This window comes from Colossoma macropomum, unplaced genomic scaffold, assembly GCF_904425465.1.
Source record: "Colossoma macropomum unplaced genomic scaffold, Colossoma_macropomum, whole genome shotgun sequence".
NCBI lineage: Eukaryota > Metazoa > Chordata > Actinopteri > Characiformes > Serrasalmidae > Colossoma > Colossoma macropomum.
The window spans coordinates 23,891,517-23,909,071 of NW_023494802.1; the positions used below are offsets into that span (position 1 = coordinate 23,891,517).

Consider the following 17,555-nt stretch of genomic DNA (forward strand, 5'->3'; position numbering starts at 1 on the left):
TGCGTGTAAACACACTCAGTGTTCAAATTGTGTCTGTTTTCTGTGTTTTTACAGGACGCTGACCAGAGCAGGACTGTCCACTCTTCCAGCTGATCTCTGTCAGCAGCTGCCGAGTCTCAGAGTTCTGTAAGTACGAGAATCTACAAGAGACCCGAGGTTTAGCATAGCATCACCTAGTGTTTTCTGTTTAATAAAGTAACAAAACACAAAGTTTAACTGAAGAGAGATGACAGTGATTCAGAAATGAAGGTGAATAAGAGCAAAAAAGGTGTTACCGAAACTGAGTGACTGCAGCTTAGAGTTCGGGGGCCAGTTCATTCCACCAGGAGGAGCACTAAAGCACACTAAAGCAGCGAGACTTCACGGGCATGTTTAGGTTTTAACTTTTTCTAAATCGCTGTACTTCCATTTTTTATAAATCATTTATTGCATCAAATCGTCTAGCAACGCAGTGATGCAGTACACCGTTAGAAAGCTCCAAATCTCTGGATTTGATTCCTGCAAAACATTTTATGATCTGTTATTCACAGCAGTAACCATCGTCTCATTCGTAACATAAGCAGCGAATGAGCAAAGCTACAAGATACTGGTTAAGCTGTGTCTCAGTTATGTTTGTACAGTGAAGTACACACTTAAAATTATGGATCTTAAAGGGTTCTTTAGTAAAAAAAAGGGGGCTACATAGAACCATGAGCACTCAAAGAACCATTTCCATGATTAGGTGTTTTTTGTGTGGTGAAATCGTTCTTCAGACTGATGGAGAATGTGTTGTATATGGTTCTATTTAGCACCAAAAAGGATTCTTCTATTATTACAAGCTTGACATCATAACCCTCGTTACCTCGTTTTTGTGTTTTTGTGTGCTCTATAGAACCATTTCCAAAATTTAGAACCATCTACAGCACATCCTCCATCAATCTGAAGAACTGTTTCAACAGGCAAAGATCCCTTTAATCATGCAAAGAGTTCTTTGAGTGTTTATGGTTCTGTGTAGAACCATCATTTTTAAGATTGTAGGCTAGCAAGCCGAAAGGAACAGACATTGATCAGTTTGCAGATCTCTGACTCCTCCATTCTAGACTCTGTTCCTCTTTTTCAGTAAATCAGACAGTTATTCCGACTGTTCAGAGTGTTGCTTTCAAACGAGACCAAGATCATGACTCCTGCCCAAAGCATGTGGGAACAGTGCCCCCTTTAGTTTGGAAATGCTGTTTCAGGCAAAAACATGAAAAAAAGGTGACCAAAAGTTAAAAGTCCAAAGTTCTGGACCGCTCACCACCTGGCCAGACAGGTGAGGTCTGGATGTCCAGGGTGTCAGTGGTCCATGTGGTAATGGTGGTCTCCACCTTCGCTTCTCACCTCGTACGGAAGGCTGCACAGCACTGGAGAAGATGAAGAACTTGACCCTCACACGGTTAGCTGCTTTGTCCAGGTCAGAGTGGACGCTCTGCAGCAGGGAGATGATTGTGGCCTCAACACCTACAAGCTGTTGACAGGCAAACTGCAGGGAGTCTAGATATGGGCAAGTCACAGGTCTGAGGTGGCCTAAAACCAGCTTTTCCAGGGTCTTTGTCACACGGGTCGAGAGAGCCGCTGGCCTTTAATCATTCAGAGCAGCTTTCCTCAGACAGGTCACCACACCTGCTGGGCTGATCGACTGTTGGAGTAAAGGGGGGGACGAGGGGTAGTATGGGTGAGTGAGTGAATTGGGTTTTTCTCAGAATTCTCTCTGTAAGCCTCTCTGTCATGACTGAGGAGTTTCGTGGAAGTCCAGCCTCAGAATTCCTGAAGAAAACGTGTAGAAAATCCAGCAGCAGAAGAAACACACAGAGCTATTTATAGATTAATTAGAGCAGCGAGGAAAACTACACACTAATGAGTACTCTCTCTCTCTCTCTTTTCTATCCAACACACTCCTTTTTTCTCTCTCAATCTCTCTCTGACACACACTTTCTCATTCTCTCCCCCTCTCTCTCTCTCTCACTCTCAGCGTGTATGACGGTTCAGGCTGGATCGCTGCGTCTGAGCTGTTGTACACTCTGTTAATGAATCTGTTTTTTGCTCACGCTGACGTCATTTGTTGTGATGCAGCTGTTACGGTGACACATCTGGCAGCCGCAGCGTATTAAACAGAGATGCAGTGCTGCTGTCACGTTTATGAAGAGAATGTGTAGCTGCGGCCGGAAGCCCGATTTATGATCAAACACAGTAAAAACTGAACAGGACTTTACTTTGGGCTCACGTTCTCCGGCTTTGTGAGGAAAAGAAAGTGATAAAACAGATCATTAAAAGGAAGAACAAAGTGCATAAACTGACAAAAGTTACAGACTGAGGCTCAGCGGTTCACCAGCCCCCCCTACACCATTCATCAGTGGACAGAGACCACTGCGGTACCACCACTGAACAGATTATTATTCAGGTGGTGGACCATTCCGGTACAAGTATGTCAAGCGCAGCTTTCACACTGTGGCCACTTTATCAGAAATCCCTTACCTATACTGTTAGACGTGTCAGAGTTTATTTATACGGTGCTTTTTACAGTAGACGTTCTCACAAAGCTGATTTACAGAGAATCAGAGTCCAAGCCCCCATGAGTGTTGCCACGGAAACCTCCCACAAAGTAAAACAAGGAACCTTGAGAGGAACCAAGACTCAAAAGGGGAACCCGTCGTCCTCTAGTCCACACCGGATAGCAAAACTATAACACAACAATAAACAAACAAAAAAAACAATCTGCGCACAGTTAAAACGGAAACACACAATCAAAATAATGTTAAAATGTAAGTTACAGCTGCTGTTACTGATGTACAAAAGGTCAAACTAAACTAAAGTGTGATAAAAAGTCATGAATACTGTAAAGCGCCCCTGCTATTTATCAGAGTGACGCTCCCCAGTTTCTATTTCCCAAACGTTTTAGCCAAGCGCACTTACGTTATTCCTTCTAAAAAGACAGATGCACATTCAGCTCTGTCTACTCATTATTCACCACCATCACTGTAATATTTTATCATCAACATTCAAAGGTAATAAGAGGGGACAGTGGAGATTGAGTCTGCAGTGTCTGAGATTTTTAAAATGCAGAGTTAGAAAAGAAAAACATTTCACAAGTAAAGTAGCGTTTTACAATATAAATAAATGTCATTATGCTAGTAGTGAACTATGCTGCCTGACACAGCTGCCTAAAAACGATACAAACGGATGCTTAAACAGAAGTTAGGACACTGTTTATCCTAAAGTTAGGATAGTATTTAGGAGATTTAGTTAGGATGTTTGTGTCATACTGTTTTCTTATCTGGAGATAATGATAAGTTTGTGAATTTAGAAACTGATATCCTGTAATAGCTACTGTCCTAAATTCAGTCCATACTGAAGTCGTCATGGAGACTAAACAGATCAGAGTTCAGATTTCTGTAATATGGGGCCGGGTCTGTGAGAATCAGTCAGTGTTACAAGTGAAAACCGGTAACCGCTGTCAGGCGTGAATCTCAGAGAACCATGAACGGCAGACTGTTAGAAGCTCATAATGATGATCCATTAGCATGAATGAGTAACTGTAGTAACTTCAGTGAAAAAAAGGTTCTTCAAAAGTTCTTTAATAGAGACAGTGCTCCTATATAGCACCAAAAACTGTTCTGCAATTGTTGCGGTGTTATTGTAACAATAGCAGAACCCTTTTTGGTGCTGTATAAAACCATATACAACACATTCTTTATCAATCTAAAGAGCCATTTCACCATGCAAAAAAACATTTAATCATGTAATCATGTGTGTGTGTGTATTTTTACAGTGAACTATCCCACAACGCAGTCGAGGAGCTGCCCAGTTTTTTCCACTGCACCTCACTGCAGGAGATGTGAGTCTGAGCTTTTATCTATTATATGACATGAAACCTAGTTTTGCTCCTTTTCTCACAGTAGGACCCCTCACCACCCCCACCCGTCTATGTAAATAAATAACTTCAGTAAATAAACAGTAATTGTGTATTAAGAAGTGTGTCCCTGTAGAGGAGGTGTAACTTATTCAACATGTAACTTGACCAGAGGTGCACAAACTTCTGCACATAATGCGTGTACCTGTGTGACTGTGCATTGCTGAGGTAATAGCAGTGTTTGTGTGTGTGTGTGTGTGTGTTCAGTGGACTCCAGCACAATCTGATCAGATGGATCGATATGAACACGTTCCAGCAGCTCAGCTCTCTGCGCTCACTGTGAGTTGCACTCACATTTAATTATCACAAAACATTAAAATCACTTTATTCAGACTAAACACACAAACTTCACTGTCTGAGTCTCTCATCTCTACCAACTCATTTCATAGTAGGTACTGAGTAATAAGGCTTAAGATTAATAATAGTAAGATTAATGGAATTTAAACAGATCAGACTGAGCTGCTGGAGGTGGAACTGATTCTTTTTCTTTCTGGATGATTCAGGGATCTGAGCTGGAACAGGATCGAGACGATTCACCCCGACGCCTTCAGATCACTGCAGTCCCTCAGTAAACTGTGAGCGCTCACTCATTCACTCACTCACTGAGTCAGTCACTCACTCATTCACTCACTCTGATTTAAGTGTGAGTACTAAACGTTTAGGACTCAAACTCGATACATTGAGGGTTAAAGGATGTGTTTAATGCAGACGTCACAACATTACAGCTTCAACAGCATCTACAGCATCATCCTTTACTTTCTCACCATTAATTTACCATTACCTATTACACCCCATGTCTTTCTGTCTGTCTGTCTCTCTCTCTCTGCAGGGATCTGACTGGTAACCGGCTGAGTGCTCTGCCACTGGCTGGGCTGAGCAGCCTCACTCACCTCAAACTGAGAGGAAACACGGCTCTGTCCAGCTCCTTCACACATGAGGACTTCCCCAACATCAGGTCTCCACTCGCTCATTCACCATTCATCAGCTCTCCATTTACTCATTCACTCACTCACTCATCAGGTCTCCAGTCACTCATTCACCACTCACCAAACACTCATTCACCAACTCTCCATTCACTGACTCACCAAATCTCCATTCGCTCACTCACTCATTGACTCTCCATTTCCTCACTCAGTCACTCATTGACTCCATCCACTCATTCATCATTCACTCACGGACTCTCCTGCTGTAAAAGTGTCGTGCTCAGTGCATTTCAAAGAGATCAATAACACTAAAAGTTGCAGTGGTATACAGTTTTCTAACTCGGTGACTCAGTAGAGCTGCAGCTCTCTGTGGTTTAAGGAACATTTCAATACAACCGTATTATTTCCGTTAATTAATTTTTGGGGTTAATCTTTTTGACATTTGCCTGCTTCTAGCCAGAACAGGCAGTTTGGAGCCCCTTTTTCTCGCCAACACAATCTAAAAATAAAGAGATTGATATAAATATCTCCTTCACCCACAGCTCAGGGGGATGGAAAACCTCCAGAAGCTGAGACTTTCTGGCTCGAACTGGTTGATTAGCGCCTGGAGAGCTGCTGAGGTTAAGAGGAGAGAATCCAAATGGTGTTATTCTCAGAAAAGCTCTGATTAAAGAAGGAAAAAAACATGTGGTTAGAGTTGTGACCCAAATAAAGTGGCATCCCAGCTGAAAGTCTGAGTGTTCAGGGTTAAGAGTTTGCTCTTCTCAGGCCTGCTCATGTCAAAGCTTGAGACCTGCAGTAGGTCTTTATAATTGAATGCCAAGAGCTATAAAGCTTTATTACTTGTTTAAGCATGTAAATCCTTATTTTATTCCCAGAACTTCTTTATGAATCACTGATTCTTTTGGCCTCGGAGACAGTTCTCCAATTAGACCATCGTTCATGTTCTCAGCAGCTGGAGCATTGTGTCTTCTCCTGAATGTCCACTGCTGTCCTGCAGGGTCATTGAGATGCCCCACGCCTATCAGTGTTGTGTGTTTGGAGCCTGCAGCAGCTACAGAGCAGCCAACCAGTGGGAGGAAGTGATGGGCAGTGAGGAGGACGAACTCCAGAAGAGAACGTTAGCCCTGTTCCCCGTCCAGACCGACTGTAAGTGCACAGCTCCATCAGCATCTCAAACTTTAGCTCAGATTACTTAACTGGAGACCTCCTGATCAAATCACGGCTACTAGTTGGCGCACATGTTGGCGTGTTTATCAGTGTCCAGTCAGAATGGCACACAAATAACCGTTAATGTAGTATACAGATGTGCACAAGGGTGTAGCTCATTTTGTAACTGGGGATACACATTACAAAAAAGTTGGTTCGGGGCAACAAAAGACTGGTAAAGTTATGTTATTCCAAAAAAAAGATGTGGTGAAACATCTCACAACTAATTAGGTTAGTTGGCAACAGGTCAGTAACATGATTGGGTATAAAAAGAGCATCACAGGGAGGCTCTTTCAGAAGTAAAGATGTGGAGGGATTGACCACTCTGTGAAAGACTACACAGGCAAATAGTCAACAATCCAAGAATAACATTTCTCAACGTAAAATAAAAAAAGAACTTTCATCATCTACAGTACATAATATCTTTAAAAGATTCAGAGAATTCAGAGGAATCTCTGTAGGCAAAAGATAAGGCTGAAAACCAATATTGGCTGGCTGTGATCTTTGGGTCCTCAGGCAGCACTGCATAAAAACACACAATCACTGCATGGGCTCAGGAACACTTCTGAAAACCACTGTCTGTGAACACAGTTCATCGCTGAATCCACAAATACAAGTTAAAATTCATGCACCGAAGAAACTATATATATAACCAGTATTCAGAAATGCCGCCGCCTTCTCTGGGCGAACTCATTTAAGACGGACTGAGGTGAAGTGGAAAAGTGTCCTGTGCTACGACAAATCAACATTTGAAATTTTTTTTGGAAATCATGGACCATCCAGCTTGTTATCAGCCCACTGTTCAAAAGCCAGCATCCAAGATGGTATGGGGGGGCATTAGTGCACATGGCATGGGTGACTTGTGTATGAAGTGAAGGCTGACTGTGAAGGCACCATTAATTTTGAATGATATATACAGATTTTGTTTCTTTCAGCAAGACAATGTCAAACCGCATTCTGCGCGTATTACAGCAGCATGGCTCTGTAGTAAAAGAATCCAGGTGTTAAGCTGACCTGCCTGCAGTCCAGATCTGTCACCACTGAAAACATTGGGTACATTATGAAATGAAAAATATGACAAAGGAGACCCTGCTGAGCAACTGAAATCCTGTATCAAGCAAGAATAGGAAACATTTCCTTGTAAAACTACAGCAGTTGGTCTCATCAGTTCCCAAATGCTAGTTTTGTTAAAAGAAGAGGCGATGCAGCACAGCGGTAAACATGACCCTGTCCCAGCTTTTTAAAAACCTGTTGTCGACATCAAATTCAAAATGGGCAAATATTTTTCAAAAACCAGTACAATTTCTCACTTTGAACATTTGATATGTTGTCTTTGTACTATTTTAAATTAAATATAAGGTTTACATTATTTACACCTCATTGCATTGTTTTTATTTACATTTTGCAGCATCCCAACTTTTTTTGTTGTAAACAAGTGTCACTCATCACCACCCTCTAAAGGCGTCATTAATGAACATCAAATACACAAATGTCTCCACCACTTTATTAAAAAACTCATCGCCGCCCTCTAAAGGCGTTACTGCACCTGTTTCATTGGTTTCATGCTTTCTTCCATTATTGATATGTATTCCATATATTTTGGGAGCAAAATCACCAAAATATGATTTTTCCAAAAATAGTATTTCCAAAATAAGTTCCCTCTATCAGACTGCACCTCTGGATGCGTGTTAAAATACATCCACTGTTATTAAACTATTAAAAGACAATTTGGCAGAAAGCCTCTATTTACACCTAATTACACCTTTAATTCTTTACATCTCTAATTACACCTCTAAAAATGATTACTTGCTAATTGCAGGTTTGTAATTAGATGCAGCTGTATTTTACAACAATTGTCTCCTGATAGTTTCTAATTCTTGTGATGCAAATGTGATCTAAAATCGTACAAAACACCAGCAAGTCCACAATCAAGCTGACATTCCTTGAAACCGTGTTCATTCTTTATGTGAAAGAACTCAAAGAAAGCCTTTCTTGTAGCGTTTTCTAACACTGTAATTCTGGGAACAGGTTGAGCGTCTTTGTCTATTTTTGTCTCCTCTACCTGTCTGTTCATCTTTAATTAGAACAGTAAAAACATGTCGGGGCTGTACAGTAACCGCAGGTACTCAAGAGATGAAATAAAAGCATGTCTTCTCTTCATGCATTCCACTGTAAGCAATCTGATCAGGTTTCTGACTTGAAAGGAGCTCAGTAATTATGCTTTACAGGGAATGAGAGTGAGATTGACGAGTTAAGATCTAAAAGCTCCATTTAGCCCTTTGAAAGCAAAGAAAACAAAGTACGATTAGGGTTAACTGTTCTCCGAACGAGAAGGTAAAGTGAGTTTGAGAATTGCATGTGAGATTTACTGGATATTCCCTGGAGCCGAAGCCTCTGGAAAGATTACAAAATCTGTTTTCATGTTGAAGTGATAATGTCAGATTCTTATTTATGTTTTCTTCTAGATGAAACACATCAGTTCACAGACAATCTCATCATCGTTTCATGCTTAAAAAGTTAAGTGTGGTGGTAGCTGAAGTGCAGTAAGGCCTTCTACGTCTTGTGGTGTTTTTATTTGCAGATGACCCTGATCTGGAGGAATTCCAGTTGGCCATTGAAGAGTCCAAACTCCAAACTAGCATCCAGTGCACCCCCATCCCAGGTACTCAAAATAAAAATATTTCCATGACTGGACATGTTTTCATGAGAGAGTCATCACTGTTACTTTAACACTAAACCAAAGCCATGCTGATTCCTTTTTAGATTCTAGAAATTATTTAATCAGACAGAAGGTGAATTTTGAATTTAAGTTACATTTGACCAACATTCTTTTTAACTAGACTATTCAATTATTATCTTGGTCTATTCCAAATATGAAATGATTTAATTTGATCTTCTATGCATATACAGCAAGCGAAACTTGAAGGCAAAATTTTAAAGACAACTTCATGCATTTTGACCGTTGTGAACATCGGTAATCTGAATGTATGCTGCTGTTCCACTCCTGCAGGTCCCTTCAAGCCCTGTGATAACCTCTTTGATAGCTGGGTGGTACGTCTGGGCATGTGGCTCATTTCTCTGGTCTCTCTGCTGGGCAACATTCTCCTCATCCTGACCGTTTTCACCTCCCCAAGTTATCTCTCACCGGTCAAGTTCATAGTTGGCGCCATTAGCGGTGCCAACCTGCTCATGGGCATCTGCTCGGGCACCCTGATGGTGGTGGATGCTCTGACATTTGGGGAGTTTGCTGTGTACGGGGCTCGTTGGGAAACAGGTGCTGGGTGCCAAGCGACAGGTTTCATCTCTGTCCTGGCCTCAGAGGCCTCCATCCTCCTCCTCACGCTAGCAGCAGTGCAGTGCAGCATTTCTGTATCTTGTGTCCGAGCTTACGGAAAGTCTCCGTCTCATGGTAGTGTGAGGGTGGCCGCATTTGTGTGTTTGGTTCTTTCCCTAGCAGCTGCCAGCCTCCCAATGGTTGGGGTTGGTGAATATGGAACAACACCACTCTGCCTGCCTTCACCTCTGCCTGAGGCCCAGCCGTCCACCCTGGGCTTCATGGTGGCGGTAATCATGATGAATTCTCTGTGCTTCTTGCTGATCACCACCACCTACATCAAGCTCTACTGGGACCTGATGAAGGGGAACTTCGACAGTGTCTGGGATTGCGCCATGATCAAGCACATAGCCTGGCTGATTTTCACCAACTGTATCCTGTACTGCCCGGTGGCCTTCCTAACCTTCTCTTCCCTTATGGGACTCTTCCCAGTGAGTGAGGAAGTGGTCAAGTCGGTCCTTTTGGTACTGCTTCCCCTTCCTGCTTGCATTAACCCCTTGCTATACCTCCTGTTCAACCCTCACTTCCGTGAGGACGCAAGACTCCTCCTGAACAGAACTCGACTGGACCAAGACCAAACCCTTGACTCCTTCGGTTCAGTGGACACAGAGAAGAGTTCATACGATTCAACACAGGCCCTGGTATCCTTCGCTTCAGAAGTGGACGTGATGTTTGAGGGTTCGGATTTGGGCAGTCAGCCCTCTGTGCCACTCATCCCATGCCAACTGCAGACGACTGCTCCCAGAGAAAACATAAAAGAGAACATGGTCGGCTTGACAACATCAGGGTTAGGGGCTAACAAGGAGGAGGAGGACACAAAGAGCAAAAGGATGGACGTTCAGAAAGGAAACACCACTTTCTTTGCTGGGGTCTTCCACTCCTCATGCCATTCGTAAGTTTTGCTGCAAGATCTTCAGCTCTCAGGAACCTTCTGATTCTGAGAAAGACAGACAAGTTCTCACGGGACACGGTACCTAACCATCAGATAACGGACGATTCTCCTAAGAGGACGACTTTTGTAGAAGAGAACTATTCCTAACACCACCAGCGACTCGTAGCATGGATACAAAGAAAGTTGCCTAATATAATACTGTGACATGATATACCGAGTCACAGGTTAATTTATATATCAATCACTCATAATTGTGTACAATCAACTGGCAGTGCAAAGTCACGTAAAAAACAGTGAGAAACTAAAACAGGGTGTTCGGCAGTGTGCAGGGAAGAAATGTGTCTAAATGTGAAAATGTTTTCTCTGGCACACCTGCTCATTATAGGTGTTTTGAATAACACTCATCCATAAAGTGATATCAACCGTGTCAAACGCTCACTCCAAATCATATACCATTCATTTCCAAGACTGTATGTATTTCTGGCTCATAATTATAGCTCATTAAAGATTTGCAGGTCTCAACTTGCTTTGTTTTTGTAGACAACTTAAGATATTCTACAGGAAAATAAACATTCACATTCAGCAGTGATCTAACTTAAAATCAGTCTATCAAAGCTTAAGGTGCAACAGTTTTATAGGCAGATTCATAAAATCCTCATGATTAGAAATCATTTTTGACATTTTTCATGTGTAAATGTTGTAAAAGAATAAGCCATGGAGTGGGCTTTGCTTAGGTTGTGATACAGCTTGGGGATCTCCTTTTCAGAATTGTAAAGTAGCTAGCTATTATGTATAAACTATAACTACCTCTGAAACTAGCATGCTAATTTCTTTTTCTTTTTTACCCAGAGTGCAGTTTGTTTCTGCTCTTTTTTATATAAAATTTATATGAAAAATATAATTTTTATATTGAAATCTGAAGCCCTTAATTTGCAAACCAGACATATTTTGGATGTATATATTTTCATATTTCTGTATACATGTGATAAAGAATGATTTAATAAAATTATTAGTTTCATACACGTCCTGCTGACTGCTGAACGTCTTTTGAGCACAGAGTAATCCTTTTTAACTCTGGAATTTTATTAACATTTTCAGCTTAAAACAAATGACATATGTACATGAACAACAGATGACAATCTACAGCAATCAAACCAGACATTTATAAATCAAACTACAGACAAACTTTCTTTGGCTGCTCCAGATTCTCCTGAGCAGAAAGTGCTTCTCTCTTCCGTGAAGTTTTACTGCCTCCATCTTCAGGAATCTTCTGCTCTGCCTCCACATTGCCCTTCAAAACCAAGAGGAACGTATAAACAGTAAAGGCTGTGAAAATGGCAATGGTGCCCCCTGCTGAGCAAATATAAGAACATACAAATAAACTGACCTGATAAATATGAAACTATAGCTGGGGGAAGTCAGTAGTGCTACATTTTAAAATAGTATCAAAAACTGTGAACACTGATTTTTATTTAGAATTTGGCACTAAATCCAGTTAAACAGGACTAATTTTGCTGTCTTTATAATGAAACATGCAGTTGGTCAGTGTCTACAAGCACTGACGATATACACGAAATGTTCAGAAAAGCAGACTGTACTGTGATTTATCCCAATAATGATATTTGTCATCCTGCCAGCCCTACATATCTGTTTTAAAAGCACAAAATTAGTGTTTACCGTGTCATAGGGAGCCTTTTTGTCATAAATATTCTTCAACATTTGAACCTTTACTGCAACTTAAATTTGAAGGAGGCTTTTTTCAACATTCCTCATATGAACTACAAGAATTTTCTATAAAGTTTACTCCAGTTTACTTTTTATTAAAAGTTAACTAATTGTTAATTTCATTTTAAAAAGTCCAGCAAACTCTTCTCATATTAAGTCTACTAACGGATTTATTTTAAACTGTAGTAAATTCAATTCTAAAGCAGTCAGAAAGTTCATGTTTATAAGTAGTAATGATATTCATGAGTAATACTTGCTTTTTAGTTACATTTCTTTTCCGAATCCTTAAATTTTTTGAGTAAAATATCAGCTTGTTAAAAAAACAACTCTGTAGTAACTCATACTATCATCATAGAATATTAACTTTGGAGTAGAAGTAAACAGTAGAAAGATATACAAGGCTGTTAAAAAAGTAAAGTTATGCTCACAGCAGGATTAAAATCACAGATTTTTAGTGTTTTCTTCAGGTCAGGTCACTGTGTAATAGTAAGAATAAAGTGCAGATAAAGCGGAGAGGACTGAAACAGAGCAGATTTCCACTTTGCTTTGTACCTAATAAATGAATAGCATATATATATTATAGCATCATAATATTTTTTTCCAAATATGTTAAAATAGAAGTAAAATGCAGTAAAATGTGTCAATTTTTGCTAAATTAAGTGTGTTCTCTGTAGAGAATTGGTCAACTAATTCTCACATATAGAAAATCAACAACATGGAATTTGTTCAAAATTTTGCAAATAAGATCCATGTAAATAAGAGCACCAGCTAAATATGTAACTGTAAATACAGAACAGTTCCAGTTCAACCCAGAAACATCAAAATACGCTGCTTTACTGTTAGCTGAAAAAACATAAGCATAACAAAATCCTTACCTTGTTCTTCTGTGTTGCGTACTTTGATGTCCATTTTCGAGCCTTTTCCAAATAAACTGCTTTGTTGTATTTAAACTCAGACGACTGAAAGAAATAAAAGGGAAAGAGAAAAATAATAACCAGATGAAGACTGAATGGCATCAGAGACATGAGGAACCGTGGGATTCTAATGAAAAGAATGAAAAGACTCACAATATCAGCCATCAGCGGGTCGTCTGGGTTGGGTTCAGCCATGAGGAGCTGGATGGAGCTCAGCACAGTGGAGATGTTCAGAGAAGGTCTCCAGGCACCCTGATGAAGACTACGGTTAGACAGTAATACTGTAGCAGAACAAACAGTCACAGTCTGAGCCGTTAGAGTCTCAGAGTAAAACATATAAACATTAACATGTAAAATATTTAAACAGGTAAACCTCAGTGTTCTATTAAACATCCAGCAAAGCTTGAACAAAAAATATAAGATATTAATATGATAAGACATGGCTTAAAACTAATCAGACTTATCGGTGAGCAGCTTGATTGACAGCTCTCTGTCCAACACTCCTAGCCTGCTCCACCCCTCATATAGAACTAAAATCATTATCCAGCTTTTATGTGATGGTAACTAAACAAAAAAGTCATAGACGAACGGTCGAAGCAACACATGAAAGGTGGGCCAAGAGGCGCAGGCTTGGGATTGGTCAGGGGAATGTTTACGGAAGGATTACCCAAGATAAGGACCGCCCAGTTTACAATGAGAGGAGAGAAACATGGTGAAATATATGGATCACTTATTGGTCACTGGAACATTACTCATAGGATAAACTTAGTATATGCTAAATGTTTACCTGCATGAACAAGATTAACCTGAAAAAAATATTTATGTTCACTGGGTTTTTAAACAGGACTGCTGGATTTGTCACATTTATTATCATTCTATGTGCTATATCAAAAGTGCAGCTCACCAATGTTTATTAGAGCTGGGCAATGAGACAATATATATCAATATTGTATTATAGAAACCGTCAAAATACACTATGTTTTTCTGAACATATCATGTATATGCTTGCAGACACTGACCAACTGCACGTTTTATTTTAAAAATAAAGTTATTTTAAAATTAGTCCGTTTACCTGGATTTAGTGACAAATACTGAAGAAAAAAAAAAATTAACTACTGTGTTCACAGTTTCTGATAGTATTTTAGAATGTAGCTCTGCTGGCTCTTTTTTTCCTCTATTCCAACTGATCAGATGTCTGAATATATAAATATCACAAGATATTGTAATATTTCTGCCATATCGCCCACCTTTAGTGTTTATTTATTGTTTAGGTTTAGGTTTTCTGCCACAAATGTGTTTCTCTGTTTCCCTGTGTGACTGATTAGCTGACTCAGCGTTTTAGCTATAAGTGATCGTGTTCTTACCTTGGGTGGCATTTTTAGAGCATCCAGGCAGATGCGTCCAGCCGTGTCAATGTTTGGGTGATAGATGGGCGTCAGGAAGCGAATCTGAGGAGGTTCGAATGGATACCTGCAAAACTCAACAATAAACATTGATAATGCTATTAACAAGCAAGTTTATTTATAGTACATGAAGGCAATTTAATGAGCTTTACATACATAAAAGCAAAACAAAAATAAATTCAAAAGGAAAAATAAACATAAAGGGCTTAAGAGTGACTGAAGAGTGTCAATAAAAAATACAAAAATAAAGTGACAATACCTTTAAAAAAGTATGCAAAATTTCAGGTATCAATAAACTAAAGTTTAGTCAACGTCATAATATTACTGTCAATTGCCGTTTACACAGCTTAAATCAATAAACTATTTATAAATCTTTGGAAGGAATTCTAGTGATGTATCCAAGGAGCTTCACCTGTCAGGTATCTTTATCTCCAGCTGGAAAACTCCACCTTCATACGGCGTGTTAGAACCTCCAATGATCTCTGTACGAGAGAGAACACAACATCACTGATCAGCAGACCAGGTACAGCAGTTAAAGCAGTGAAGGAGCTGGTGAACATGAATGCTCTTTGTGTATTTGTGTACTAACGGGCCTGTATGTTATCCAGGTTCTCCTCACTGAAGTTGCACTGGATTCCAGGAGGTGGTTCTGTGTTCAGAAGCTTAAGTTCTCGCTTTAACCGGCTGATTCTCTGCATCCTAATGCTAAATAGTCAAACTGAGTCAATAAACAACAACAACAACCACCACCACCACCACCACCACCACCACTATAGACTCAATAACAAAAGACAAACTCTGTAATCGTTAAATAGTTAACAACAATGTGAATTCATACAGTTCAAAAATATAAATAATAACAACAACAACAACATTAAAAGTGCAAAAAGTAAGTTTAATCAGTTAGTAAACACAGATTTCTGCTTAAACCGCTGACTCTACGTATCTTCCTTTCCACCTTAAATGGTGCAGCATTTACATTCTGGCGACTACTGCACCATTTAAGGTGAGGCTAACAAAGCTAACTTCAGTTTCGTCACGAACTGTCACTCTTTCAGCGCCAAATCGCTGACTTTTCCGCTAAAATTGCCGCGTAAACTCTTGTTAAGGCTATTTCTTAAGTTATTTTAATGTGATTTAGATTTTATTTCAGCTTACCCGTTTGTTTTTCCTTCTCTCGCTTCGATTCTCCCGCTAAAACGTACGGCGTCATACGAGCGTCCACGCGGTGCATCGTGGGAGTTGTAGTTCTCATATATACCGTATTCAAGTGTAAAAACGACATTTGGTATGGGATACGAAACACTTTGTTTTGAAAGGTGCCTCTTTGTTAATAATAAAGACTCCTGTAAAATGATTTTTATGTATATTTATGTGATAAAATGTCACAGGGCTGGTTTCGATTGGTGTAAAGTGATGAAAGTTTGTGTAATTGTACTTTGGATAGACAGTAGTAATTTCTGATTTTCTGTCGTTTATTTATAAATCAGACTGAATTTAATGCCAAAAACTCATTGTAAAGAAAAAAGTCGTTCGCTGGTGTTTATATCCGAGAAGGGAAAATAGTGTTTAGACGCTCGGCTCGTCTAAATGTAAATCAGACTGTAATACCTTCTCTGTGCTGTAGGGGGCAGCACAGACTCTCCTATCAAACACTTCGGAGCTGCTTCAGCACTGATTTATTTGTATTTTCGCCTGAGTTTAAAATAAAGCGCTGCTGGATTGTTTTGGGATATATTTTTAATTAACCGTGTGTAGCTGCTAGTTTTTAATTACTGTGAGGATTTACACGTCAGAAAAATGCATAGATTCAGCAATGATGTCATAAAAAAGCAAAAGAAAAAGGAGTGAAAACACAATTTGTGACAGAAAGTAAAAAAAAAAATTGCTAATTTTCATCATTAATTTTCACCAATTTTCAAATCTCATAACTTACTTGTAAACTTTTATAATCCAATGCAAACAATTCAATTTTATACATTTAAATATTTGATATATTTTTAAAGAATTTTATAAACATTTTTTTTTCACTAGAAAAGCCCAAATCAGTCATAAAGCTGTTTTTTCTGAATTTTTTTGAGCCCTACTTGTTGTTTGTTCTCCAGGGTTGTTCAGTAAAGAAAAAGCTTCTATATTGCACCATGAACACTGAAAGAACTCTCTGTATGACTATATGGTTCTTTGCATTGTTACATGGTTCTTCCGATTGATGAAGAATGTTTTTTGTGGTTCTATATTGAACCTTTTTGAAATGGGTTCTATACTGCACCAAAAAAGTTCTTCTATGTTTACAGGCTTGACATGGTAACAATAGAAGAACCGCTTTTGGTGCTATATAGAACCATCTACAGCACATTCTTCTTCAATCTGAAGAACCATTTAAGGATGCCAAGAACTTCATTACACAAATCATGCAAACAGTTCTTTCAGAGTTCACGGGACAATATAGAATCTTCACTAAAGAACCCTGGAAGAACTATCATTTTTAAGACTGTAGTCTAAAGACAACATTGTAGAAAAAAAGGGGGGAAAGGAAAATAAAAACTAAAGAAGAGTTTGGTCAGTGTATTCTTTGGCAAAATCTGAAAGATAATTTGGGTCTTTAAATATTAATAAACAAATTTTTCCCAATAACACCATTACTAAAGTCCTTTGCACATTTTCTCCTCTACTTGTCACCTTTCTAACATCCTGCTAGACATTTTATCTACACTTTTTAAATGTTTTAGGAGCTGAATTGTCACTCAGTGAGACTTATCTTTCTATTTTAAATGTAAAAGCTCACAGTAAAACAAAGTGGTCAGTGTTGGTCATTCTGTAGTAGATTTGCCTTTTTTTACAGAAAGTTCAGACACTCATGCTCACGGTGCACACACATATTCTCTCTCTCTCTCTCTGTCTCTCGAGGAGAGGGTGAAGGTTCGGGGCTGGTTCAAAAATATTTGAGGCTGTATATTGGGCCCCAGAAGCCCAGGCCAGGCCACGCCCCTGCTGTAATGATCAATTAATGTAATTTACACTAATAACAAGTGAGCTGTCTGGAGCTTTATGGTAAACTGAAACTCAAATGGTGTAGCTGTGTGCCTTGTTAGACTATGTTCTTCTCTTTTTTGGATCCTTTTGGTCTGAAAATAGAACCCTAAAGCTCCAAAGTGAGAGGAGTGATCAGAGTGATTCAGAGTGGTGATTCAGATTTCTTTACAGTGGTGGTGATAAGAACCAGGGGT

At 39.5% G+C, this 17,555-nt stretch overlaps 2 protein-coding genes across 2 annotated transcripts in view; one reads left to right on the plus strand and one right to left on the minus strand.

The window, feature by feature from the left end:
• Window positions 1–11,223, plus strand: part of LOC118822562 (leucine-rich repeat-containing G-protein coupled receptor 6) — a 76,234-nt gene extending 65,011 nt beyond the window's left edge. Inside the window, exons 11-18 of the mRNA XM_036591689.1 lie at window positions 55–126; window positions 3,788–3,853; window positions 4,136–4,207; window positions 4,432–4,503; window positions 4,758–4,883; window positions 5,852–6,000; window positions 8,642–8,722; window positions 9,071–11,223. Of these exons, the coding sequence (XP_036447582.1) occupies window positions 55–126; window positions 3,788–3,853; window positions 4,136–4,207; window positions 4,432–4,503; window positions 4,758–4,883; window positions 5,852–6,000; window positions 8,642–8,722; window positions 9,071–10,290 (1,858 nt within the window). The 3' untranslated portion in view covers window positions 10,291–11,223. The remainder of the gene's footprint in view (window positions 1–54; window positions 127–3,787; window positions 3,854–4,135; window positions 4,208–4,431; window positions 4,504–4,757; window positions 4,884–5,851; window positions 6,001–8,641; window positions 8,723–9,070) is intronic.
• Window positions 11,224–11,348: 125 nt separating this feature from the next.
• Window positions 11,349–16,535, minus strand: ube2t (ubiquitin-conjugating enzyme E2T (putative)). Its single transcript, XM_036591691.1, has 7 exons — window positions 15,487–16,535; window positions 14,918–15,033; window positions 14,741–14,810; window positions 14,290–14,395; window positions 13,079–13,177; window positions 12,887–12,970; window positions 11,349–11,577 (listed from the first exon to the last, which is right to left on the minus strand). The coding sequence occupies exons 2-7, from the start codon at window positions 15,024–15,026 to the stop codon at window positions 11,461–11,463; spliced, it is 585 nt and encodes a 194-aa protein (XP_036447584.1). The 5' UTR covers window positions 15,027–15,033; window positions 15,487–16,535; the 3' UTR covers window positions 11,349–11,460.
• Between the last annotated feature and the right edge of the window lie 1,020 nt (window positions 16,536–17,555).